Below are 27,372 nucleotides of genomic sequence, written 5' to 3'. Positions count from 1 at the left end.
AATCAGACCGTGCCTTTCCAGATGCATATAAATCCTGTCTCTCAGAATCCCTTCCAATAACTTTTTCCCACCACTGATGTAAGGCTCACTGGCCTGTAGTTCCCTGGCTTATCCCTGCTGCCCTTCTTAAATAAAGGCACAATATTAGCTACCCTCCAGTCTTCCGGTACCTCACCCGTGGCTAACAATGATACAAAAATCTCTGCCAGGGCCCCAGCAATCTCCTCCCTTGCTTCCCATAGCATCCTAGGATACACGTTGTCAGGCCCTGGGGATTTATCCACCTTTAATGTGCTTCAAAACCTCCAACACCTCCTCCTTTGTAATGTTGATATGCTCCAGGATATCGCTGTTCCCTCCTTTGAACTCTCTAGCTTCCATGACCTTCTCCACAGTAAATATGGATGAGAAATATTCATTTAAGACCTCGCCCATTTCCCATGGCTCCACACATAGATTACCACACTGATCCTTAAGGGGACCTACTCTCTCCCTAGCTACCCTTTTACTCTTAATATACTTATAGAATCTTTTAGGATTCTCCTTTATCTTATCTGCCAGGGAAATCTCGTGGCCCCTTTTCGCCCTCCTAATTTCCTTCCATCCCCTATACTCCGATGGACTCGCTCAATCCCAGCTGCCTATACCTGACATATGCCTCCTTCTTTGTCCTGACCAGACCCTCAATATCCCTCGTCAACTAAGGTTCCCTGAACTTGCCAGCCTTGCCCTTCCTTCTAACAGGAACATGCCGGCCTGAACTCTTCCTATCTCATTTTTAAAAGCCTCCCACTTGCCAAACATCCCTTTACTTGTAAACAGCATCTCCCATTCAACTTTTGAGAATTCCTGTCTGACGCCATCGAAATTAGCCTTCCCCCAATTTAGGACTTCAACCTGAGGACCAGTCCTATCCTTTTCCATAACTATCTTGAAGCTAATAGAGTTATGGTTACTGATCCCAAAATGCTCCCCTATTGACACATCAACCACCTTCCCAACTTCATTTCCTAAGAGGAGGTTGAGGGTAGCCCTTTCTCCAGTAGAGCCATCCACATAATGCTTCAGAAAACTATCCTGGACACACTCAACAAATTCTTCCCCATCTGATCCCTTAGCACCAAGGCAGTCCCAATCAATATTAGGGAAGTTAAAATCACCTACTATTACACCCCTATAATTCCTACACCTATCTGTGATTTCCCTACATATATGCTCCTCCAATTCCCTCTGACTATTGGGGGGCCTATAGTATAATCCCATCAAAGTGATCACCCCTTTCTTATTTCTAAGTTCTACCCATATGGCCTCTCTAGACTTTCCCCCAGGGATACTCTCTGTAAGTACTGACGTGATGTCCTCCCTAATCAACAGTGCAACTCCCCCTCCTCTCTTACCTCCACCTCTGTCACGCTGGAAGGATCGATACCCCGGAACATTGAGCTGCCAGTCCTGCCCATCTCTCAACCACGTTTCCGTAATGGCTATAATATCACAATCCCATGTACCGATCCATGCTCTGAGTAAATGTAGTTTCACTTACCAGACCTTCCACACTCCCTGTCCTGCCCCCGCCCAGCCTGCCTACTGAACTTCCTTGCTTTAACCTCTACACTTGCCTCAACTATCTCATCTGAGAGACTACTACTTTGGGTCCCACCCCCCTGCAAGACTAGTTTAAACCCTCCCGAGTTGTACTAGCAAACCTCCCCGCAAGGATATTGGTCCCCCTCCAGTTTTGATGCAACCCGTCCTTCTTGTACAGGTCACCTCTGCACCAGAAGAGATCCCAATGATCCAACTAGCTGAAGCCCTCCCTCCTACACCAGCTCTTCAGCCACGCATTCATTTGCCTAATCCTCCTATTCCTACCCTCACTAGCACGTGGCACAGGGAGTAATCCTGAGATTACAACCCTAGAGGTCCTGCTTTTTAACCTTCTGTCTAACTCCCTATATTCACTTTGCAGGACCTCATCTCTCTTCCTGCCTATGTCGTTAGTACCAATATGGACCACGACCTCTGACTGCTCACCCTCCCCTTTCAGAATGTCCTGCAGCTGCTCCGAGACATCCTTGACCGTAGCACCAGGGAGGCAACATACCATCCTGGAGTCTTGTTTGTGGCCACAGAAATGCCTATCTGCACCCGTTGCAATAGGGGATTCTATCACTACAGTTCTTCCAACCCTTTTCCTCCCCCCACCACCCCCCAACAGTATCCAAAGCGGTATATCTGTTTGAGAGGGGGATGGCCACAGGGGACTCCTGCACTACCTGCCTGCACCTACTACTCCGTCTGGTGGTCACCCATCTCTTTTCTGCCTATGCAGCCATTACCTGCGGTGTGACCACCTCACTAAACGTGCTATCCACAACGTCCTCAGCATCGCAGATGCTCCACAGTGAATCCACCCACAGCTCCAGCTCCGTAATGCGGGTAGCCAGTAGCTGCAGATGGATACACTTCCTGCACACATGGTCGTCAGGGACACTGGAAGCGTCCCTGATTTCCCACATAGCGCAGGAGGAGCATATCACGGGGCTGAGCTCTCCTGTCATGACTTACCCTTAGGTTAATTAGTTACTCCCTTAATTAAAATTACTAATTATACTAGGGGCCTTGTTCTACCCACTTCAATCTAAAGTCCTTAAAAAAAAAAACACTTTAGTAGTACTCGCCTTATCACCAGAGGATGTTTTTCCAACAAAAAACAACTTTCCCCTTTTATTTTTAAGAAATTCTAACAGCTGTTACCCACCAACCAATCACCTTGCAGCTCTCCTCTGATGTCACATTTTTTGTTCCGAATTCCAGCGCACTAGAAGAGGTGAGACTGCTGTCCGCTCCCGGAAGGTAAGACACTGGGCTTCAATCCTCGGGGTCGATTCATAGGCTCCGCTCCCGACGTTCTCCCCACAGGTCCGCTCCGATCTGCTCCCGGAAGGTTAGAGAGCTTTGGAATGAGTTATTTCAGAGCTGTGCCAGAGTCATCTCCTTGCCAGAGATAAGAGGTCTATCTTGCCCTGTGTCTGTCAGCCCAGCATACAGCTACAGAATCTTAATAAAAGAGAGAAAGATTTCTATAATCAATTAATTTTCTGAAGATTTTATAAGGTTACTAGCCATTTCATGAAACATTGATCTCATTGCTGTCTAGCCCATCTCCAACCCTGCCTCAGCCCATTTGCTGCTGAAATTCTCATCTACACTTTTTTTACTTCCTAACACCACTATTTCAATGTTTTCCTGACTGGCCTTCCACTTACACTCTCCGTAAACTTCAGCTCTTCCAATAGACCCAGGAAGGAATCCAACTCCTAACAAATGTCAGCTGTGGCATTCTTGAACCTTCAGAAGCTTATGGGTTCAAACCCCACTCCCTAGACTTGAGCACATAATCTAGGCTGACTCTCTAATGCAGCACTGAGGGAGTGCTGTGCTATCTGAGGTGCCATCTTTCAGATGGGTCATTCAATTGATCCCCTATCTGCTGTCTTGGGTGGATGTAAAACACCTGACGGCACTATTTTAAAGAAGAGCAGTGGAGCCTTTTTTAAAAATTCATTCATGGGATTTGGGCGACGCTGGCCAGGCCAGCATTTATTGCCCATCCCTAATTGCCCTTGAGAAAGTGGTGTTGAGCTGCCTTCTTGAACCGCTGCAGTCCATGTGGGGTAGGTACACCCACAGTGCTGTTAGGAAGGGAGTTCCAGGATTTTGACCCAGCGACAGTGAAGGAACGGCGATATAGTTCCAAGTCAGGATGGTGTGTGACTTGGAGGGGAACTTGCAGGTGGTGGTGTTCCCATGTATTTGCTGCCCTTGTCCTTCTAGGTGGTAGAGGTTGTGGGTTTGGAAGGTGCTGTCTAAGGAGCCTTGGTGCATTGCTGCAGTGCATCTTGTAGATGGTACACACTGCTGCCACTGTGCGTCGGTGGTGGAGGGAGTGAATGTTTGTAGATGGGGTGCCAATCAAACGGGCTGCTTTGTCCTGGGTGGTGTCGAGCTCCTTGAGTGTTGTTGGAGCTGCACCCATCCAGGCAAGTGGAGAGTATTCCATCACACTCCTGACTTGTGCCTTGTCGATGGTGGACAGGCTTTGGGGAGTCAGGAGGTGAGTTACTCGCCTCCGGATCCCTAGCCTCTGATCTGCCCTTGTAGCCACACTATTTATTTATATGGCTACTCCAGTTCAGTTTCTGGTCAATAGTAGCCCCTTGGATGTTGATAGTGGGGGAATCAGCGATGGTAATGCTGTTGAATGTCAAGGGGAGATGGTTAGATTCTCTCTTGTTGGAGATGGTCATTGCCTGGCACTTGTGTGGCGCGAATGTTACTTGCCACTTATCAGCCCAAGCCTGGATATTGTCCAGGTCTTGTTGCATTTCTACACGGACTGCTTCAGTATCTGAGGAGTCACGAGTCTGAAGGTGCTGAACATTGTACAATCATCAGCGAACATCCCCAATTCTGACCTTATGATTGAAGGAAGGTCATTGATGAAGCAGCTGAAGATGGTTGGGCCTAGGACACTACCCTGAGGAACTCCTGCAGTGATGTCCTGGACCTCAGATGATTGATCTCCAACAACCACAACCATCTTCCTTTGTACTAGGTATGACTCCAGTCAGCAGAGGGTTTTCCCCCGATTCCCATTGACCTCAGTTTTGCTAGGGCTCCTTAATGCCATACTCGGTCAAATGCTGCCTTGATGTCAAGGGCAGTCACTCTCACCTCACCTTTTGAGTTCAGCCGTTTTGCCCATATTTGAACCAAGGCTGTAATGAGGTCAGGAGCTGAGTGGAACCCAAACTGAGCATCACTGAGCAGGTTATTGCTAAGCAAATGCTGCTTGATGGCACTGTTAATGACACCTTCCATCACTTTACTGATTATAGAGAGTAGGCTGATGGGGCGGTAATTGGCCGGGTTGGATTTGTCCTGCTTTTTGTGTACAAGACATACCTGGGCAATTTTCCACATTGCAGGGTAGATGCCAGTGTTTTAGCTGTACTGGAACAGCTTGGCTAGGGGCGTGGCAAGTTCTGGAGCACAGGTCTTCAGTACTATTGCCGGAATATTGTCAGGGCCCATAGCTTTTGCAGTATCCAGTGCCTTCAGTCATTTCTTGATATCACGCGGAGTGAATCAAATTGGCTGAAGTCTGGCATCTGTGATGCTGGGGACTTCAGGAGGAGGCCGAGATGGATCATCAACTCGGCACTTCTGGCTGAAGATTGTTGCAAATGCTTCAGCCTTATCTTTCGCACTGATGTGCTGGGCTCCCCCATCATTGAGGATGGGGATATTTGTGGAGCCACCTCATCCAGTTAGTTGTTTAATTGTCCACCACCATTCACGGCTGGATGTGGCAGGACTGCAGAGCTTAGATCTGATCCTTTGATTAGATTAGATTAGATTAGATTAGAGATACAGCACTGAAACAGGCCCTTCGGCCCACCTAGTCTGTGCCGAACATCAACCACCCATTTATACTAATCCCTTTGGTTATGGGATCACTTAGCTCTGTCTATCGCATGCTGCTTACGCCGTTTGGCACGCAGATAGTCCTGTGTTGTAGCTTCACCAGGTTGACACCTCATTTTGAGGTATGCCTGGTGCTGCTCCTGGCATGCCCTCCTGCACTCTTCATTGAACAAGGGTTGGTCTCCTGGCTTGATGGTAATGGTAGAGTGGGGGATATGCCGGGCCATGAGGTTACAGATTGTGGTTGAGTACAATTCTGCTGCTGCTGATGGCCCACAGTGCCTCATGGATGCCCAGTTTTGCATTGCTGGATCTGTTCGAAATCTATCCCATTTAGCACGGTGATAGTGCCACACAACACGATGGATGGTATCCTCAATGTGAAGGCGGGACTTCGTCTCCACAAGGACTGTGCGGTGGTCACTCCTACCAATACAGTCATGGACAGAAGCATCTGCAGCAGGCAGATTGGTGAGGACGAGGTCAAGTATGTTTTTCCCTTGTGTTGGTTTCCCCACCACCTGCCGCAGACCCAGTCTAGCAGCTATGTCCTTTCGGACTCTGCCAGCTCGGTCAGTAGTGGTGCTACCGAGTCACTCTTGGTGATGGACATTGAAGTCCCCCACCCAGAGTACATTTTGTGCCCTTGCCACCCTCAGTACTTCCTCCAAGTGGTGTTCAACATGGAGGAGTACTGACTCATCAGCTGAGGGAGGGCGGTAGGTGGTAATCAGTAGGAGGTTACCTTGCCCATGTTTGACCTGATGCCATAAGACTTAATGGGGTCCGGAGTCGATGTTGAGGACTCCCGGGGCAACTCCCTCCCTACTGTAGACCACTGTCCCGCCACCTCTGCTGGGTCTGTCCTGCTGGTGGGACAGGACATACCCGGGGATAGTGATTGCATTGTCTGGGGCATTGTCTGTCCGGTATGATTCTGTGAGTATGACTATGTCAGGCTGTTGCTTGACTAGTCTGTAGGACAGCTCTCCCAACTTTGGCACAAGCCCCCAGATGTTAGTAAGGAGGACTTTGTAGGGTCGACAGGGCTGGGTTTGCCGTTGTCATTTCTGGTGCCTAGGTCGATGCCGGGTGGTCCGTCCAGTTTCATTCCTTTTTATTGACTTCGTAGCGGTTCGGTACAACTGAGTGGCTTGCTGGGCCATTTCAGAGGGCATGTAAGAGTCAACCACATTGCTGTGGGTCTGGAGTCACATGTAGGCTAGACCAGGTAAGGACAGCAGATTTCCTTCCCTAAAGGACATTAGTGAACCAGATGGGTTTTTACAACAATCGACAATGGTTTCTTGGCCATCATTAGACTAGCTTTTAATTCCAGATTTATTAATTGAATTCAAATTCCACCTTCTGCTGTGGTGGGATTCGAACCCATGTCTCCAGATCAATACCCTGGGTCTCTGGGTTACTAGTCCAGTGATAATACCACTAGGCCACCGCCTACCCTGTGCACCTAGTCTGGTGTCTTGGCCAATATTTATCCCTCACCGACATCACTAAAAAAGCAGATTGTTTGACTATTAAGTTTGTGGGATCTTGCTGTGTGCACATTGGCTGCCATATTTCTTACGTTACAATAGTGACTACAATAGTGGAGGGAAGGTAAGTTGGGGTGGCCTCACTAGGGAGATCGCTCCTTCCGTGGTGAGGTTGCAGTGGTCGTTTGGGAGGAGGTGGGTGTCTTAGGTCCCAGGGTAGCTTGCGAGGTGGGGACGGCCCTCAGTCGGGCACCCTGTGCATGACTGCCATACCCCCGGGGTGCGGAAAGGCGGGCAGCAATCACTGGGCAGCCTTTCATTTCCCCAGCACGCCCGCTTGCCGCAGTTGAAATATCCGTGGAGGCTGGCGAGGGCCCTGAGGTCGCTGATAAGTGGCCACTTAAGGGCCTTGATTGGCCTTGGACAGGCAGGCCATTTCCCACCCCAAGCCCGACTCCGTAAACTTGTCCGGAGGTAGAATCGGGGTGGGTAGGCCTCCCGGAGCTTGCCGCTCAATTTTACGCTGCCCCCATGCCACAATCTTACCTGCTGAGGTGGCATAAAATTCAGCCCATTACATCACAGAAGGAGGCCATTCAGCCCATTGAGTCCATGTCCGCTCTGTGTCGAGCAATCCAGTCAGTTCCATTCCTCTGCTGCTTCCCCATAGCCCTGTAAGTTTAAGTGCCATCTAATTTCCTTTTTGAAATCATTCATTTGTTTCCACTTCTACCCTTTTTTGCAGGCAGTGAGTTCCAGGTCATTATCACTCGCTGTGATTTTTTTTTTGAAACAGAAGTTCTTCCTCACATTTCTCCACACCATTTCACCCCCCCCCCCCCCCCCACCCCCCACCCTGTATCTCTTGCCCAAAACCTTATAATCTGTGCGCTGTAGTCCTCTAGTTCTTGTACGATCAGCTAATGGGAACAGTTTTTCTTTCTCTACCTACCTAAACCTTTATCTGACTTCCAGTACGACCTCCAACTAACTATATGTTGGAAAGATCAAATCGTTGTCTTTGCTCCATGCCAAAAACTCCATTCCCTAGCTACTGGCTCCATCCTCTCCCTGCCGACTGAACCAGTCTGTTTGTAACTATATTTGAGCTTCCGATCACATTGACACAGATCAGTAAGGCCGCCTGTTTCCCCCCTCCATTACATCGCCCAACTCTGCCCCTTCCTCGGTGCATCTGCTGCTGAAACTCTCATCTGGCATTGAAAGCTACTGCCAAAGAGACTTGGGGCTCCAGGTACATAGATCATTATTTTCAGTACCTATTCATGACATTTTAATTAAAAGGGTTAATGGAATGCTAGTGTTTATATAGAGAGCAATTGAATATAAGGGGGTCGAAATGCTGCTTCAGCTATACAAAGCCCTGTTTAGACCACACTTGGAGTACTGTGAGCAGTCTGGGCCCCACACCTTAGGAAGGATGTATTGACCGTGAAGGGAGTGCAGTGTCGATTTCCCAGAATGGTTAGCTGGACTCCAAGGGTTAAATTACAAGGTGAGATTACATAACTAGAGCTGTATTCCCAGAATTTAGAAGGTTAAAGGCTGATTTGTTTGAAGTTTTCAAGCTATAAAGGGAATAGCTAATGTAGATAGAGAGAAACTTTTCCACTGGTTGGAGAGACTGGGACTAGAGTGCATAGTCTTAAAATTAGAGCCAGACCTTCCAGGAGTGAAATTAGAAAATGCCTCCGCACACTAAGGGTGGTAGAAGTTTGCAACTTCCTTTTGGCAATCGATCCTAGACCAATTGATGTTTTTAAAACTGAAATTGATAGATTTTTTTTTAACCAAAGGTATTAATTGTGATAGGTTAGAAATGATTTCAGTCATTATCATATTGAATGGTGGAACAGACATGAGGGGCTAAATGGTCTCCTGTTCCCATCATGTCTTTGCTACACTGGACTTGACGATTTCAGTGCTCTTCTGAAAGGCCTGTAAATCTGATCTGAGTAACTTAGCTTGAACTCCAGTTTGTAAAATCAAAAGCGGCTTCTGCAGGAGTTGCATCTTTCACTGTTTCTGGACTTTCCTAAAGCTGTTTCAACTCGAGACCCGGAACCAGTTACAATATTGTTCTCGGTGTGTTTGAGACATTTGATGCACCGCCCATTAAATAACCCGCATTTCGCCCCGAAACTGGCAGAAACTGCGAAATGCCATGGCTTTTGCCACAGTAAGGGAGGAAGTTGGTGAGAAGCGAAGAAAGTTTTTTTTTCTCTCTGAGTAACGGTTCTACCAGATGACGAGAATCTGTGTAAAGAAAGTTAATACCGGAGTGTCTTGCGCTAATACAACTGAATGCTGCTCCAGGGTTCTAAATGCGCCTTGGAATGATTTCAATGCCACTTGTATCACTGCACTACTGTGGGTTTGTTAAAAGATTTACAACTATGGTTACATTTGATTCAAATCATGAATACAGTTGCTATTTTCTACTTGCAAGCACTTTTACAAAACCAATTGCTCACTTCCAAGAACTGCATCAGTTAAATTGGTCAGAAGAATGTTTGTTTTTTTCCCTTGCTTTGGTTACGTATACCAGCACCCACCGTCCTTGTGCCCAAGCACGAAGACTGCATTGATTCTGTAGATAACCGTTTCAGGCCAGTACCTGGAGTCATAGGTGACCTGCAGATGGGAGTTTGCACCTTGGTGCATCCCTTGGGCTCTTAGTAAAATTTTCAATGCATGCTTAGAGCCCCCACTCTCTCTCTGGTTAATTTTGCCTGTTAGCAGGGGTGGCATAGGAGCACTGATTTCCTCATAAAACTAAATTCAAAGTTTTCACACAGTCTAATGGATGATATGGCACTTTTAAAATGTGGCTTCTCATCATGCAGTCTGTGAACTCAAAGCGTGTGAGATTTTTTTTTTATTTCCAAAATATACTTTATTCATAAAAATCTGTAAAAATTACATTGCCGAACAGTTTCCAAACAGCACCAAAAAATACAAACATTGCAAGGGAGATCAGTTTCCTTCAATACTGTCATGAGTTTCTTCCCAACCCTTCCGTTTCACAATTGTCATGTCAATTACAGTTTTACATTTACAGCAATTGAGAATATTAACGATACAGTTCGAGGGGTTTCCCATGGATCCAGCCCCTCAGTCCAGCTTGGTGGGGGAACCTTACACTGTGGTCTTTCCCCATTGAGCCTTTGCTGCGGCTGCCCCAAGCTTTAGTGCGTCCCTCAGCACCTAGTCCTGGACCTTGGAATGTGCCAGTCTGCAACATTCGGTGGTGGACAACTCTTTGCGCTGGAAGACCAGCAAGTTTCGGGCAGACCAAAGGGCGTCTTTCACCGAATTGATAGTCCTCCAGCAGCAGTTGATGTTTGTCTCGGTGTGCGTCCCTGGGAACAGCCCGTAGAGCACAGACTCCTGTGTTACAGAGCTGCTTGGGATGAACCTTGACAAAAACAACTGCATCTCTTTCCACACCTACTTTGCAAAGGCACATTCCAGGAGGAGGTGGGCGACCGTCTCTTCCCCACCACAGCCAACGCGGGGGCGCTGTGCGGAGGGGGCGAGACTTCGGGTGTGCAGGAAGGATCTGACGGGGAGGGCCCTTCTCACCACCAGCCAAGCTACGTCTTGGTGCTTGTTTGAAAGTTCTGGTGATTCGGCATTCCGCCAAATGACTTTGACGGTCTGCTCGGGGAACCATCTGACAGGATCCACCGTTTCCTTTTCCCGTAGGGCCTTGAGGACATTCCGTGCAGACCACTGCCTGATGGACCGGTAGTCAAAGGTGTTTTCCCGCAGAAACTGCTCCACGAGGGATAGGTGGTACGGCACGGTCCAACTGCATGGAGCGTTCCGCGGCAATGTGACCAGGCCCATCCTTCGCAACACCGGGGACAGATAGAACCTCAGCACGTAGTGACACTTGGAGTTTGCGTACTGGGGATCTACACACAGCTTGATGCAGCAAAGCGTGTGAGTTGCTTTTTTGGTGAGACTTTCACACCTGGCCTTTACTGTGCTGTGGGGTCGGATGTGAGCTGACTGCTTACTTACACAAGCACATTAAGATCAACGCATGTTTGAAACTGCTTTCTAATGGCACAACACAATATAACTGCAATCTAATTGCACTATCGGCAATGTCCCTGTGTTAACTACCAGGGCTCCACCTTGTGAATAACTATCATGGCATTGTTATGTTTCTGATAGTGGCTGGCCTCGCTTGTAATATCCCTGCACTAAATTACCCAATTAGCAGTACTGTCCACGTCCAGCCCACCCTGACCCAAGCCTGACACATGTCGTCAGCTTCGGATTGGATCGCCACGCTTTACTCTTCAGACCAGTTCCCCATCTTCTACTCTCTCTCTCTGCCTCTCTCTCTGTGCCTCTGCCTCTCTCTCTCTCTCTCTCTCTGCGCCTCTCACTCTCTCTGCCTCACTCTCTCTCTGCCTCTTTAAAATGTTCCTTTTACAATGTACCTCGGTATTAATTTTTTTTCTTTTCCCATTGGCCCTGTGTACAGCCTTGGGATATTTAATTACATTTGAAGGTGTTATATAAATGCTGGTGGTGGATCTTTCTTTGATTCTCACCTCTGAGCGAGGATGTCGTCCAGTTTATCTACATGCTGCCCCTTGGCGACATCATCCAGAAACAAATTATCAGATTCCACATGTTTGTTTATGATACCCAGCTCTACCGTCCCACCAGCTCTACCGTCCCACCAGCTCTACCGTCCCACCAGCTCTACCGTCCCACCAGCTCTACCGTCCCACCAGCTCTACCGTCCCACCAGCTCTACCGTCCCACCAGCTCTACCGTCCCACCAGCTCTACCGTCCCACCAGCTCTACCGTCCCACCAGCTCTTTCGACCCATCCACTGTCTCTCTAAAGCATCAGATTGATTGCTTGACATCCAGCAGTGGATAAGCAGAAATTTCCTCCAACTAAATATTGGAAGACCAAAGCCATTTTCTTCAGCCCTTGCCACAATCTTCATTCCTTAGCTGCCAACTCCAAACCTGTCGCTGGCAATTGTGTGCAGTTGAACCAGAAAAGTTTGAAACATTGGTGTTGTATTTAATTTTGAGATGAGTTTGTCAACCCAGATCCACGCCATCACTAAGACTGCCTATTTGCACCTCCGGAACACCGCTCGACTCTGCCCCGACTTCAGCTCATCTGCTGCTGAAACCCTCATCCATGCCTTTGTTACCTCTTCCAATGCTGTTCTGGTCAAGACTGCCCATTTTCTGCCCTCCATAAACTTAAGCTCACCAAAACGTTGCTGCCTGTATTCTAACTAACGCCGAGTCCCTTTCACCCAGCATTCCTGTGCTCACTGACCTACAATGGCTTCCGGTTAAGCAGCACCTCAACTTTACACTTCTCATCCTTGTTTTCAAATCCCTTACAGCTCCTCCCTGTCTCTGTAATCTCCTACAGTCATCCAAGATTTGAGTTCCTCCAATTGTGGCCTCTTGTGCATCTTCAATTTTAAACGCTCCCTGCTAGCAGCTGTAAACTCTAGGATGTTGCTGGGAGTTAGAAACATAGAAAATAGGAGCAGGAGTAGGCCATTCGGCCCTTCGAGCCTGCTCCGCCATTCATTATGATCATGGCTGATCATCCAACTCAGTAACCTGTACCTGCTTTCGCCCCATACCCTTTGACCCCTTTCGACCCAAGAGCTATAATCTAACTCCTTCTTGAAAACATACAATGTTTTGGCCTCAACTGCTTTCTGTGTTAGCAAATTCCACAGGTTCACCACTCTCTGGGTGAAGAAATTTCTCCTCATCTCAGTCCTGAAATGTTTACCCCATATCCTTAGACTATGACCCCTGGTTCTGGACTCCCCCACCATTGGGAACATCCTTCCTGCATCGACCCTGTCAAGTCTGGTTCGAACTTTATTGGTTTCTATGAGATCCCCCCTCACTCTTCTGAACTCCAGCGAATATAATCCTAACCGACTCAATCTCTCCTCATACATCAGTCCCCCCCATCCCAGGAATCAGTCTGGTAAACCTTCACTGCATTCCCTCTATAGCAAGAACATTCTTCCTCAGATAAGGAGACCAAAACTGCACACAATATTCCAGGTGTGGCCTCACCAAGGCCCTGTATAATTGCAGCAAGACATCCCTGCTCCTGTACACGAATCCTCTCGCTATGAAGGCCAACATACCATTGGCCTTTTTTACAGCCTGTTGCACCTGCATGCTTACCTTCAAGTGGTGTACAAGAACACCAAGGTCTCGCTACATATTCCCCTCTCTCTCAGTTTATAGCCGTTCAGATAATGTGCCTTCCTGTTTTTGCTACCAAAATGGATAACCTCACATTTATCCACCGTATACTGCATCTGCCATGCATTTGCCCACTCACTCAACTTGTCCAAATCATTCTGAAGCCTCTCTGCATCCTCCTCACAACTCACCCTCACACCCAGTTTTGTGTCATCTGCAAATTTGGAGATATTCCATTTAGTTCCCTCATCACAATATACATTAATGATTTAGAATAGCTGGGGTCCTAGCACGATCCCTGTGGTACCCCATTCGTCACTGCCTGCCATTCGGAAAAAGACCCATTTATCCCTACTCTTTGTTTCCTGTCTGCCAACCAATTTTATATCCATCGCAATACACTACCCCCAATCCCATGCGCTTTAATTTTACACGCTAATCTCTTATGAGGGACTTTGTCGAAAGCCTTCTGAAAGTCCAAATAAACCACATCCACTGGCTCCCCCTCGTCAATGCTCCTAGTTACATCCTCGAAGAATTCTAGTAGATTTGTCAAGCATGATTCCCTTTCGTAAATCCATGCTGACTCTGCGCAATTCTAGTACTGTTGTCTAAGTGCTCTGCTATAAAATCTGGACTGGAAAGGTTCAGCTATGAGGAAAGATTGGACAGGCTGGGGCTGTTCACCTTGGAACAGAGAAGACTGAGGGGAGATCTGATTGAAACATTCAAAATTGTGAGGGGCCTGGATAGAGTGGAGGTGAAGGGCCTATTTACCTTAGCAGAGAGGTCAGTGACTAGGAGGAATAGATTTAAAGTGATTGGCAGAAAGATTAGAGGGGAGATGAGGAGAATTATTTATTTTTTCTCCCAGAGCGTGGTGGGGGGGTCTGGAACTCACTGCCTGAAAGGGTAGTTGAGGCAGCTACCCTCAATTCATTTAAAAGGTGTCTAGAAATGCACCTCAAATGCCGTTAGCTGCAGGGATATGGACCAAATGCTGGAAGGTGGGATTAGGCTGGGTGGCTTGTTTTGTGACCAGTGCAAACACGATGGGCCAAGTGGTCTCTTTCTATGCTGTAAGCTTTCTATGATCCTACGAATACCCCTCTCAAGCTCTCCACCTCTTCCTCCTTCTTTAAGATGCTCCATGAAACCTAACCCTTTGACCAAGCTTTTGATCATCAGCCCAAATATCCTCTTGCATTGCTCAGTGTCAAATTTTCATTGATAACGCTCTTGTGACGCACCCTGGGATCTTGTGCATTTATATAGCACCTTTAACATTGTAAGATGTTGATTGCTGAAGCCCGAATTCCGGAGCCTTGAGCATATCTTAGGTTTACACTCCAGTGCTGTACTGAGAGAAATTCCTGGACTGTGAGGTGGAAAGCCCTGAACCTCAAGCCCTGAAATGCTGTTCATTGGCCACGCCTTGAGAAATACAAAGAGAAGTATTATATGCTCTCAGTAACATATTCCTTGTGATAAATGGCACACACTGATCTGGTGTCTGCTAAAGTTCCCATTACAAAATGCCTAAGGAGGTTTATTTTAACTCTTTGTAGGTTAACCAGTGAGTTCAATCACTCATTCCAAATTTTCCAGTATGGAGACAAAGAGCTGGGTTTTGATGACATCAACATTTCTTGCCATCAAAATTTAAATATGCAGAAAGCAAAATTGGTAGGGAACCTGCACTCTGAAAACTGTGCAGAAAATGAGTTCTTGAGAAAGCTTCTAGATATAACCCTGCTCATTAAAAAGGCTAATGTCCCTAATGCCGACTTGATCTTGCTGGAGGTCGCCTCTCCCTTGCTCTGGCAACTAAATTAGATGGGCTGACGAAATCTTCAGAGGTTTAATTCTTTATTGGATATATTTTGCATGTTATTTCAAAGGGTTCCAGTTACTGACCTCCTTTTGCAACTGTGTGAAAGTGCAAAATGAGCCTTGCAGACTTAAAAGGGAAAGTTTTAGAGACTCGGGGGCGGGTGCTTCTGCAAAGGGTAATTGCCAATAAAAGCTATAGGCAACTCTTGAAAGTTTCAAACCGAGTGAAAGGATTTCCTCCTGGCTGTTGGAACAAATGTTTTAGCATGTGTGACCTAAATTTATACTCAACACACGGCCATGATTAGCAAATGTAATTGCATTTTTATGTGATCGGGTATCATGTGGCCAAACTTCCAGAATTACATCCAATCAGAGTTGGCAATCCTCCTAAACCGTGCTTGTAAAGAGCAGAAATCATGAAACAATACATGAGGGAAAATTATAACCAGCAATACCTATATAGAGAAAGGAAAGAGAGAGAGAGAAAGTACTTAAAAGGTCTGTTGGTGAGCGCACACCTGGGTCTGTGCATGTTGGTTGCAGCCACGTGTTGAGGGGTGTGGGTGCTTCCCACTGTTCAACTCTCACCCGACTGCAGTGAGTGTATTTTGTTATTAGTGTTTAACCCCTTGGTGTTTCATTTGTCAAATAAACAGACAGTGACAGGTTTTCCTGTAGGTTTAAAATGGAAAATTAAACACATGGGCGCGTATCGTTTTCAGAGGGTGGTCATGGTAAACCTGTTGAATGCTCTTGAGAGTCAGTTTCTCGTTGGTTTCAGGCCTGAAGTGTTTGTAGATTTCTCTATTGGTTGAAAGTTCAGTTGAAGAAAGTGATCACTTCTGTATAAAGTGTCTGCTGTATTCTATAGCAAGGCGTGTCCCTTCTGGTTTGCTGGAAACTAGCTTCTTGGATGCTGCTTTCTGGATGTGTTTCCCACCCCCTCTCTCTCTTGGCTGCTTTTTAAGGTAAAGATGTGATGCATCTTGCCTCTGCTGGAAAGACTGCTATTTTCATCCCTGTCGTGATTGACAATGGCCTAGGATATGGGTACTTCACAGCTTCTTTGTTTCAGAAGAACCCATTCAATTCAGGAATATTTCAGGATGGGTGTAGGATGAGTGCAATTGACACCTCTTAGCTTTGAAGATTTTCCTTTGTCCCTGTTAGACAGTTTGAATATACAAAGGCCAAGTCATTTTCCTGTGGCAGCCATTTTGGAGCACGTTCACCTTTTTAAAAGAAAGATTTTTTTTAAAGACAAAGTCAGCATTTATAACTCTTCAGCTTTTGCCCATAATTTTTCATTGTTGCAATTGTATGTGTGACAATGTGCACAGGTTGCTGTATTTCTCCTGATTTATGCTTCTTACCCAGGCAATTGAGAATGTGTTTTCTTTGTAACAGAATAGTGCAAATGTGATGTTTGGGACTTGAGAATAAGGAACAATAAAGACAGAGATGGAATGGATTTGGCATTTCTGTCCTGTCACATCCCCTAAGAGATAAAGCATTCTTTATAAAATGGCTCAGTTGGGCCTGAAGCAAATCAGTGCCAGCTTCTCAAATTGCACCATTCTGCATCAGATAGCAGACTTTTTTCAGACTCCGTTGTCTTGGAATTAAAATTGGTTCTTGGTCTTGACTAAGCTTCGAATTGAGTGTTAAATATATTCAAATCAGAGAGCAATAGATTTTTGGATACTAAGGAAATCAAGGGATATAAGGGTAGTTTGGGAAGGTGTAGCTGTGGTAGAAGATCAGCCATGATCCTGTTGAGAGGTGGACCAGGCCTGAGGAGCGAATGACCTATTCTTGCCTATGCCAACTGATCCAGCCTAATTCCACTTTCTAGCTCCTGGCCTGCAATCCTGTAGATTACAGTATCTCCAGTGCATATCCAAATGTTTCTTTAAATGTGGTGAGGGTTTCTGCCTCTGCCACCATTTCAGACAATGAGCTCCTGACTTCCCCCACCCTTTGGGTGAAAACATTACTCCACTCCCCTCTAATTGTTCTACCAATTACTTTAAATCTATGCCCCCTGGTTATTGACCTCTCTAACAGAAATAGGTTCTTCCTATCTAGGCGCCTTGTAATTCTATATACCTCCAATTAAATCTCCCTTCAGCCTCCTATGTTCTAAAGAAAACATCCTCAGCCAATCCAATCTTTCCTTGTAGCTAAAATTCTCCATTCCTGGCAGCATCCTCATAAACCTTCTCTGTAGCCTCTCTAGCGTGATGACATCCATCCTGTAATGTGGTGACTAGAACTGTGTGCGATACTCCAGGTGTGGTCTAACTAGTGTTTTATACTCATCTAGCATAGTCTTCCTGTTCTTGTATTCTATGCCTCAGCTAGTAAAGGAAAATATGCCATGATTTCTTAATCACCTTATCTACTTGTCCTGCTCCTTTCAGGGCTCTGTGGACATGCACTCCAAGGTCCCTCTGTTCCCCTCCACTTCTCAGTACTCGACCAGTTATTGTGTATTCCCTTAACCTGTTTGCCAGCTTCAAATGCATTCTCTCACACTTCTCCAAATTGAATTCTATTTGTTTTTATTTTGCCCACTTGATCAGTCCATTGATTTCTTCCTCACTATCAACCACTTTGGCCAATTTTTGTATCATCTGCAAACTTCTTAATCATGCCCATATTTTTGAGTTTAAGTCATTGATATATACTTCGCACAAGGGATCCAGTACTGTAGTGTGCAGAATTGGCCACAATACCCTATGTGGGGCCCAACCAGTTGTACTCTTCCTCTATTAATAAAGCCAAGGATCCCTTATGTTTTTTAAACAGCCTTCTCAACTTGTATATATCACTGTCTACCATCCTCCAGTCTGAAAAGCAACCATTTACCTCTTTTTTTTGTTGTTGCCCTTGAGCCAATTTTTATTTATATATACACAATTGGACACTGAACCTCCTATTCCATGAAGTTGAATTTTGTTAACCAGCCTATTATGTGGTAACCTACCAAATGCTTTCTTAAAATCCATATAGACAACATCCACTGCATTCCCTTCATCAACTTTCTCTGTTACTTAAAAAAAAATTCAAATAGTTAGTCAAGCATGCTCTGCCTTTTTCAAATCAGCTCAAACTCATTTGCATATCAATGAACCAGCTCAATTGGACAGAGTTTTAAAAAGTCATTTAAAAACTAAATGCTTTGTAAAATATTCCGTGATTTATTTAACAATGTTACCTTGGTAAAGTTTGAGTAACACAGATGAAAACAGGTTTATCGCAGAAAAAGCAGTTTAAATTGTTGACAATCCACCACCTGTGAGTAACAACCTCAGTAGGTGAGGTGAGAATGACTGCCCTTGACATCACGGCAGCATTTGACCAACTGTGGTATCAAGGAGCCCCAGCAACATTCAAGTCAATGGGAATCAAATGGAAAACTCTTCACTGGTTGAAGTCATAGCACTAAGGAAGATGGTTGTGATTGTTAGAGTCCAATTATCTCCACCTCAAGACATCACTGCAGGAGTTCCTCAGGGTAGTGTCCTAGGCTCAACCTGCTTCATCAATGACCTTCCCTCCATCATAAGGTCAGAAGTGGGTGTTAAACTCCAGAAAGCTTGTTCTGGAACAATAATGCTGGAACCTATATTTACTCAGTTTCACATTTATTGTGCAGAATAAAAGTATTACAAACATGTAGTTCCTCTCTCCAAACCCTCCACCAGTGTCAGTGAATGTCTGCTTATAAGTACTCAACTAAGATTGCAATTAACACCTTCACCTACATGTAATCAAACCATTGATACACAATTAACAGTGGGGAAGTTCTCTGATAATGGCAGAGTCTTCAGTACCATTCGCAATTCCGAAGCAGTCCGTGCCCACGAGCAGCAACAAGAGAGAATCTAACCATCTCTCCTTGACGTTCACTGACATTACCATCGCTGAATCACTCACCATCAACATCCTGGGGGTTACCATTGACCAGAAACTTAACTGGACCAGCCAGCCATATAAATTCTGTGCCAATGAGAGCAAGTCAGAGGCTGGGAATTCTGCAGTGAGTAACCGATCTCCTGACCCTCCCAAAACCTGTCCACCATCTACAAGGCACAAGTCAGAAGTGTGATGGAATACTTCCCACTTGGCTGGATGAGTGCAGTTCCAAAAGCATTCAGGAAGCTCAACACCATCCAAGACACATCAGCCAACTTGATCGGCGCTGCATCCACCACCTTCATTCACTCCCTCTGCCACCGATGCACAATGACAGCAGTGTGTACTATCTACAAGATGCATTGCAGCAACTCACCAAGGCTCCTTTGACAGCACCTTCCAAACCTGCAACCACTACCACCTAGATGGACAAGGGCAGAAGATGCATGGGAACACCACCAAGTTCCCCTCCAAGTCACTCATCATTCTGACTTGGAACTATATTGCTTTACTTCACTGTCATTTTGTCAAAATGTCTGGAACTCCCTCCCTAATAGCACTGTGGGTGTATCTACCCCACATGGACTGCAGCAGTTTAAGAAGGTAGCTCTCCTACACCACCTTAAGGGTAATTAGGGATGGGCATTGCCCACATCCCAAGAATGAATGAAAAAAGCAGATTTCAAATTACTGAAAATGATTTTTATACAATACACACAACTATTTCTAGTTAGGTTGGGGTACAGGGGTTTCCTTAGCAAATCTAAAACCGAATTCCATTTAAAACCTTTCAAAACATTTCTACAAGGTGTCCAAAAGTTCCAGCTCAATTTTTGAAGTCTCCTCGAAAGCCTGCAAATGAGGGCAGTTAATTCATTCTGGGGGGGGGGGGGGGGCGGGCACGGTAGCCAGTTTTGTGGGTGGGCCTGACATCCAGTGCAATGTTTTTAAAACCAGGGCAAAAGATTGTGGCAATTTGTATTTAAAATGCTGTGACCCTTTGTGCTGGTTACATTGTTATAGGGACATTGTGCTGTCAAAACCCAGCATAGATGAGTGGAAACTCCTGGCCATGTTCTCAATGCTCATACTCGTGCAGCGTATGTGTGCAAACTTTAACTTTTCCCTGCCATTGTTGGTAAAATAGTAAGATGAAAAGCAGAGTGTGTTTTTTTTTGTTCATTTGTAAGTGATTTTCTTCCTTGGATACTGAATGGTGTTTGTTAATTATATGTATCCTTTACCTGGATTGGGTCAGTGACAGGAACCAAAGAGTATTGGTTAATGGATGTTTCTCGGGCTGGAGGAAGGTTTGTAGTGGAGTTCCCCATGGGGTCAGTGTTGGGACCCTTTGCTCTTCCTGATGTATATTAATGATCAAGTCCTTGGTACAATTTCAGAATTTGTGGATGATACAAAACTTGGAAGCATTGTGAGCTGTGAGAAGGATAGTGTCGAACTTCAAAAAGACATTGACAAGTTGGTGGAATCGGCAGACAGGTGGTAGATGAAGTTCAATGTGAAGTGATTTATTTTACTAGGAAGAACATGGAGAGACAATATAAAATAAAGGGTACAGTTCTAAAGGGGGTGCAGGAGCAGAGGGACCTGTGTGTATATGTGCATAAGTCATTGAAGGTGGCAGGACAGGTTGAGAGTGCGGTCAATAAAGCATACAGTATCCAGGGCTTTATTAATAGGAGCATAGAGTACAAGAGCAAGGACGTTATGTTGAACTTGTATAAGACACTAGCTGGGCCTCAGCTGGAGTATTGCGTCCAGTTCTGGGCGCCACACTTTAGGAAAGATGTGAAAGCATTGGAGAGAGTGCAGAAAAAATTCACGAGTATGGTTTCAGGAATGAGGAACCTCAGTTATGAAGATGGAATGGAGAAGTTGGGACTGTTTTCCTTTTAGAAGCGAAAGATGATAGATTTAATACGGGTATTCAAAATCATGAGGGATCTGGACAGAGTAGATAGGGAGAAACTGTTTCCACTTGTGTAAGGTTTGAAAACGAGAGGGCACAGATTTAAAGTAACCAGCAAAAGTGACGTGAGGAAAATCTTCACGCAGTGAATGGTTAAAGTCTGGAATGCACTGCCTGAGAGTGTGGTGGAGGCAGCTTCAATGGAGGCATTTAAAAGAGAATTAGACTGTTATCTGAAAAGGAAGAATATCTAGGGTTATGGGGAGCAGGTGGGGGAATGTAATTAACACTGATTTGAAGTATAGAGGTACAGGATCACTCCTATCAGTTTTCTCTGAATCCTTTCCAACCCATAGTATTGCTTAGCTGCACACAGTAGTCATGGAAATGTTGGAATCAGAGATTTATCACTGTAATTGTGATCCGTTCAAACTTGTTCAATTCCAAGAATGCTCTGCTCTATTTCAAATATATATCACCACACCTGCCGAACAGTTTGCTGGTACTGAAGCAGAGCAGGCTGCAACTCTGAGTAGTTCACACACTCTCTGAAGGAAAGACCCTGCAGTATTTCACCTTGCCAATGAAGCTCCGGTGAAACTGCAGTCCTTACAAGCCACGAGGCGAATGTCATGTGCTAAAGTGGAGTGGAGTAACAGATTAGCCAGAAAATGGTGGAGCAGGCTTGAGGGACTTTCAAGTTAAAATACTCATTACAATTACCTGCATTTATATTTTTTATACTTTTTTTTCCTCTTATCCCCTACCTCATTACAATCAGTTACTACATTACATGGTTTATACAAAAAGTTTAAAAACAACAAAGACTTGCATTTATAAAGCACCTTTAACGTAGTAAAACATCCAAGGCATTTTACAGGAGTGTTACACAAAAATGTGACCGAGCCACATGACATACTAGGACAGATGACCGAAAGCTTGGTAAAGGGATCAATTTTAGGGAGTGTCTTAAAGAGGGGAGAGAGAGGCAGAGAGGTATAGGGAGGGAATTCCAGAGCTTGGGGCCTAGGCAGCTGAAGGCACAGACACCAATGGTAGAGTGATTGAAATTGGAGATGCTCAAAAGTCCAGAATTAGAGGAGCACAGATATGAGGGTTGTAGGGCTGAAGATGGCTACAGAGATAGGGAGGGGTAAGGCCATGGAGGGATTTGCAAAGAGCAATGAAAATTTCAAAACCGAGGTGTTGCCAAACCGGGAGCTAATGTAGGTCAGCGAGCGCAGGGATGATGGGTAAACGGGACTCAATGTGAAATGAGAAATAAGAGGGAAAGAACGATTGGATTGATACAGAACATTCGTTAGGTGGGAGTGGACTATCCTGTAGCAATACAAATGAACTGTTCAGATAATGTGATGAACAACATGGTTTTGTGAAAAGACATCATGTTTGACAAATTTGTTCGAGTTCTTTGAGGATGTAACAAGCAGGGTGGATAAAGGGAAACCAGTAGATGTAATGTATTTGGATTTCCAAAAGGCCTTCGATAAGGTGTCACATAAAAGGTTACTACACAAGATAAGAGCTCATGATGTTGGGGGGGTGATTGATTTAGGTTGGATAGAGGATTGGCTAACTAATGGGAAACAGAAATAAAAACAAAAACAAAATGATTCCTGACAATGCACCGACCCGCTGACATCATCAGAGTGCGCCAAGCTGCGCGCGTGCGCAGCTACATCTTGCCAGGACTTAGTGACGCATGCACGGGATGACGTAATGGCGCAGCGCTAACGTCATCATGTATCCATGTTCACGCATGTGCGATAAAGTGTCATCAGGTCTCTAGCTCTCCACTCGGCTGGAGGAAGCGGCTGAATGGGAGATTTTGAGGTTGGAGCTCTTTCTCTTTTTCCCGTCTGTCTGACCTACCCACCCACCCATCGCCACTAGCTCTACGCCGCACTGCTTCCCTCCTCTTGGCCTCTCGCTCCTACATCACCACATCACCCCTTGTGGCCCACCTTACTTCTTCGGGCAAAGCCTGGTGACTGATGAAACATGGGACTGAGTGGACAAGAGGAGGGAAACAGCCAGCCCACAGCTTGTGACTGGGAGTGGGGTGAGCGGGGAACAATCGGCCAGGGAAGTGGAGGGGGAGCAGTGAGGTCTTGAGCGAGTGGCTGAGGAGGAGGGCGGGGGGGAAGCGGCCAGTGGGGAGGAGGGGGAAAAAGCGAGTTGCTAAGGGGGGAGAGCGACCAATCAGGTGAAATCAGTCCTGATCAGTCATATAAACGAATCACAATAACAAATTGGCAGAACATTTTATATAAAAGCAGAATACTGCAGATGCTGGCAATCTGAAATAAAAACAAGAAATGCTGGAAATACTCAGCAGGTCTGGCAGCATCTGTGAAGAGAGAAGCAGAGTTAACGTTTGAAGTCAGTGATCCTTCATCAGAACTGGCAAATACTAGAAATGTAAAGGGTTTTAAGCAAGTAAAGCGGGGGTGGGGCAAGAGATAACAAAGGAGAAGGTGTTGATAGGACAAGGTCACAGAGAATAACTGACCAGAAGGTCATAGAACAAAGGCAAATGGTATGTTAATGATGTGCTGAAAGACAAAGCATTAGTACAGAGAGGGTGTTAATTGACAGAAAAATGAACAACCCTGGCCCCAAGCACAAACATGAAAAAGAACAGCGGGTAGGCACAGTAGAAACAAACTAAAATAAAATAAACAAATGAAAAAGAAAAAATAAGAAAAAATAACTAAAGATAAAAAAGGGGCCCCATGTGGAGACTCCTACAATCTCCTGGGTTCTCCTACACAAACATTTGCAGCTTCATTCAGCAGGTTAACTCTGCTTCTCTCTCCACAGATGCTGCCAGACCTGCTGAGTATTTCCAGCATTTCTTGTTTTCATTTCAGAATTCCAGCATCTGCAGTTTTTGTTTTTATATTAACTGGAAACAGAGTTCGGGATAAATGTGGCATTTTTAGATTGGCAAGTTGTAAACAGTGGAATGCCACAGGGATCGGTGTTGGGCCTCAACTATTTACAATCTATATTAATGACTTGGATGAAGGAACCGAGTGTATTGTCACCAACTTTAATGACAATACAAAAATAGGTAGGAAAGCAAGTTGTGAGGAAGACACAGTGTCTGCAAAGAGTTATAGATGGGGTAAGTGAGTAGGCAAACATTTGGAGATGGAGTATAATGTGGGAAAATGTGAGGTTGTCCACTTTGGGAAGAATAGAAAAGCAGAATATAATTTAAATGGAGAGAGACTGTAGACTGATAGAGTACAGAGGGGCCTGGCTGTCCTTGTACATAAATCACAAAAAGATAACCTGCAGGTACAGTAAGTCATTAGGAAACTAGTCACCAAAAACTGAACTGAAGTAGCCATATAAATACCATGGCTACAAGAGCAGGTCAGAGGCTAGGAATCCTGCAGCGGGTAACTCACCTCCTGCCTCCCCAAAGCTTGTTCACCATCTACAAGGCACAAGTCAGGAGTGTGATGGAATACTCTCCACTTGTCTGGATGGGTGCAGCTCCAACAACACTCAAGAAGCTCGACACTATCCAGCATGAAGCAGCTCGCTTGATTGGCACCCCATCTACAAACATTCACTCCCTCCACCACCGACGCACAGTGGCAGCAGTGTGTACCATCTACAAGATGCACTGCAGCAACACACCAAGGCTCCTTTAGACAGCATCTTACCACCTAAAAGGACAAAAGCAGCAGGTGCATGGGAACACCACCACCTGCAAGTTTCCCTCCAAATCTCACACCATCCTGACTTGGAACTATATCGCCGTTCCTTCACTGTCACTGGGTCAAAATCCTGGAACTCCCTTTCTGACAGCACTGTGGGTGTACCTGCCCTGCATGGACTGCAGCGGTTCAAGAAGGCAGCTCACCATCACCTTCTCGGGGCAATTAGGGATGGGCAATATATGCTGTCCTAGCCACATCCCATGAACGAATATAACAAAAAAAGAAAATTAGGAAGGCACATGGAATGTTGGCCTTCATTGCAACGAAGATGGAGTATAAAAGTAGGGAAGTCTTGCTGGAACTGAATAGGGCATTGGTGAGACTGCACCTAGAGTACTGTCAACAGTTTTGTTCTCCTTGTTTAAGGAGGTGCTTCACTAGGGCATTATAAAACAAAACCTGACACCAAGCCACATAAGAAAATATTAGGGAAGATGACAAAAAGCTTCGCTGAAGAGATAGGTTTTAAGGAGGAAAGAGAGACTGAGAGGTTTAGGGAGGGAAGTCCGGAGCTTCCAGGTAGCTGAAGGTATGTTCATTAGCTACATATGGAAACTAATGTGCTTTCAGATGATGTCCCCAAGGGTAGCATGTAGACAGTTTGTCCCAAGCACTTTAAAGCCAGTGAAGCTGTCTTGAAGTGCCATCATTGTTGTAATGCGAGAAATGTGGAAGCCAATTTTCAGACAGCAAGGTCCCACAAACATCAGTTTGTTACACAACCAGATAAACTGTTTAGTGCTGTTGATTGATGGATAAATATTGGCCAGAACACAGGGGAAAATTCCCCTGCTCTTTGAAAATAGTGCAGTGGAATCATCTACACCCACCTGAGGGCAGAAGGGACCTCTGTTTAACCTATCATTCTGGAAGGCAGGTTGTTTATATAAAGATGTAAAAAGGAGTGATGCTGGAACTGATCCCTGAGGGTGGCCATTGATTTGGTGCCTCCCATGAGCTTGTGTGGTTGGCCATGTGTGCTGTGAAATGTCAGCCTCCAGCATCAATTCAACCAATCAGGTGGCATAATGATATGCTGGAGTGATGGCTATTAACTAGAAATTCACTGAATAAAATAGACACAGAATAAAACTGTTTGTGTTAGGAGGTGTATGCTTGTATTATGTAACTCTGTGAATTAAATATAAAAGTCTGTAAAGATTGGCTCCAGTTCTATCCTTCAGCAACTGGCTTTCTGGAATCGAGCATAATATGGCAGGACTATTGGATAGGAAGTCCTATTGGGCGGCACAGTGGCGCAGTGTTAGCACCGCAGCCTCACAGTTCCAGCGACCCGGGTTCAATTCTGGGTACTGCCTGTGTGGAGTTTGCAAGTTCTCCCTGTGTCTGCGTGGGTTTCCTCCGGGTGCTCCGGTTTTCTCCCACATGCCAAAGACTTGCAGGTTGTTAGGTTAATTGGCCATTATAAATTGCCCCTAGTATAGATAGGTGGTGGGGAAATATAAGGACAGGTGGGGATGTGGTAGAAATATGGAATTAGTGTAGGATTAGTATAAATGGGTGGTTGATGGTCGGCACAGACTCGGTGGGCTGAAGGGCCTGTTTCAGTGCTGTATCTGTAAATAAAAATAGATAATGTTTGATTTGATAAGAAGTTGAGCTCCTTCATTTGGTTTGTTCTGAGGGAATTCTCCACCTGCCATATAAATATAGAACATTCTCTTATATACCGGTTGGGTCCAGAAATGGGTGCAGCCTGACAGACCTACACTGTAATGTACAGATATATTAAGCATTCAAAAAGGCCATTTGGCCATTATAGTCCATTCCTTCAGACCCTCGCACACTCCCATTATAGCATCCAGCTACATTTTGAATACCTTAATTGCCTTTCCATTGTTGTAATGATATATAACAAGGGGAAATGTCTCAGATACACAGGCTGAGCAATTACCCTTAATGCCCCCTGCGAGTTAGGTACCTAAGTCACTGGGGGATTCTAGTGAGAGACAAGGCTACAACACTGTAGTGTTGATCCTCCTACCTGCTCTCTCACCGATTTTTGAGTACTACTGGGAGTGCAGGTTTGATGAATGCACCTTTTAACCTCTTCAGTGACATGACAAAGGTTTACAAAATAAAACCAATTCCACGAAGATACCAACAAATGAAGCCTCTCCACCACCTCCAAGGCACAGTTCCAGTGTTGATGGAATACACCCCTCTTGCCTAGGTGAGTGCAGCTCCAACAACACTCCACAAATGAGTCACCATCCAGGACAAAACATTCCATCCACCACCTTAAACACTCACTGTCTTCACCATCGCTGCAGTGTGTACCATCTATAAGACGCACTGCAGCAATGTGTCCAGGTTCTTTTCAAATCCCATCTCAAGCTCGTGACCTCTACCTAGAACTCTCTAGAAGAAAAGAGCAGCAGATGCATGGGAACACCACCACCTATAAATTCCCCTCCAAGTCACACACCATCCTGACTTGGAACTATATCGCCGTTCCTTCACTGTCGCTGGGTCAAAATCCTGGAACTCCCTTCCTAATAGCACTGTGGGTGTACCTACCCCACATGGACTGCAGCGGATCAAGATGGCATCTCACTACCACCTTCTCGAGGGCAATTAGGGATGGGCAGCAAATGCTGGCCTAGCCAGTGATGCCCACATCCCATGAATGAATTTAAAAAAAACACACCATCCTAACTTGGAACTA

The 27,372-nt window shown here is 45.5% G+C and overlaps 1 protein-coding gene across 4 annotated transcripts in view; it reads left to right on the top strand.

Annotated features, from left to right (window-relative positions):
• LOC137375110 (lactosylceramide 4-alpha-galactosyltransferase-like) overlaps positions 1 to 27,372 on the top strand; it is a 165,356-nt gene that overhangs the window by 98,329 nt on the left and 39,655 nt on the right. The window contains exon 4 of one of the 4 annotated variants that reach the window (XM_068041745.1): positions 10,716 to 10,955. The exons of the other annotated variants lie outside the window; for them this stretch is intronic. Coding sequence (XP_067897846.1) covers positions 10,942 to 10,955 — 14 coding nt within the window. The 5' untranslated portion in view covers positions 10,716 to 10,941. The remainder of the gene's footprint in view (positions 1 to 10,715; positions 10,956 to 27,372) is intronic. 4 annotated transcript variants of the gene reach the window in all.

This window comes from Heterodontus francisci, chromosome 11 (genome assembly GCF_036365525.1).
Source record: "Heterodontus francisci isolate sHetFra1 chromosome 11, sHetFra1.hap1, whole genome shotgun sequence".
In the NCBI taxonomy this organism is placed as follows: domain Eukaryota; kingdom Metazoa; phylum Chordata; class Chondrichthyes; order Heterodontiformes; family Heterodontidae; genus Heterodontus; species Heterodontus francisci.
The sequence above is the reverse complement of the archived record's forward strand: the minus strand, read 5'-3'. Positions and strand labels throughout refer to the sequence as shown.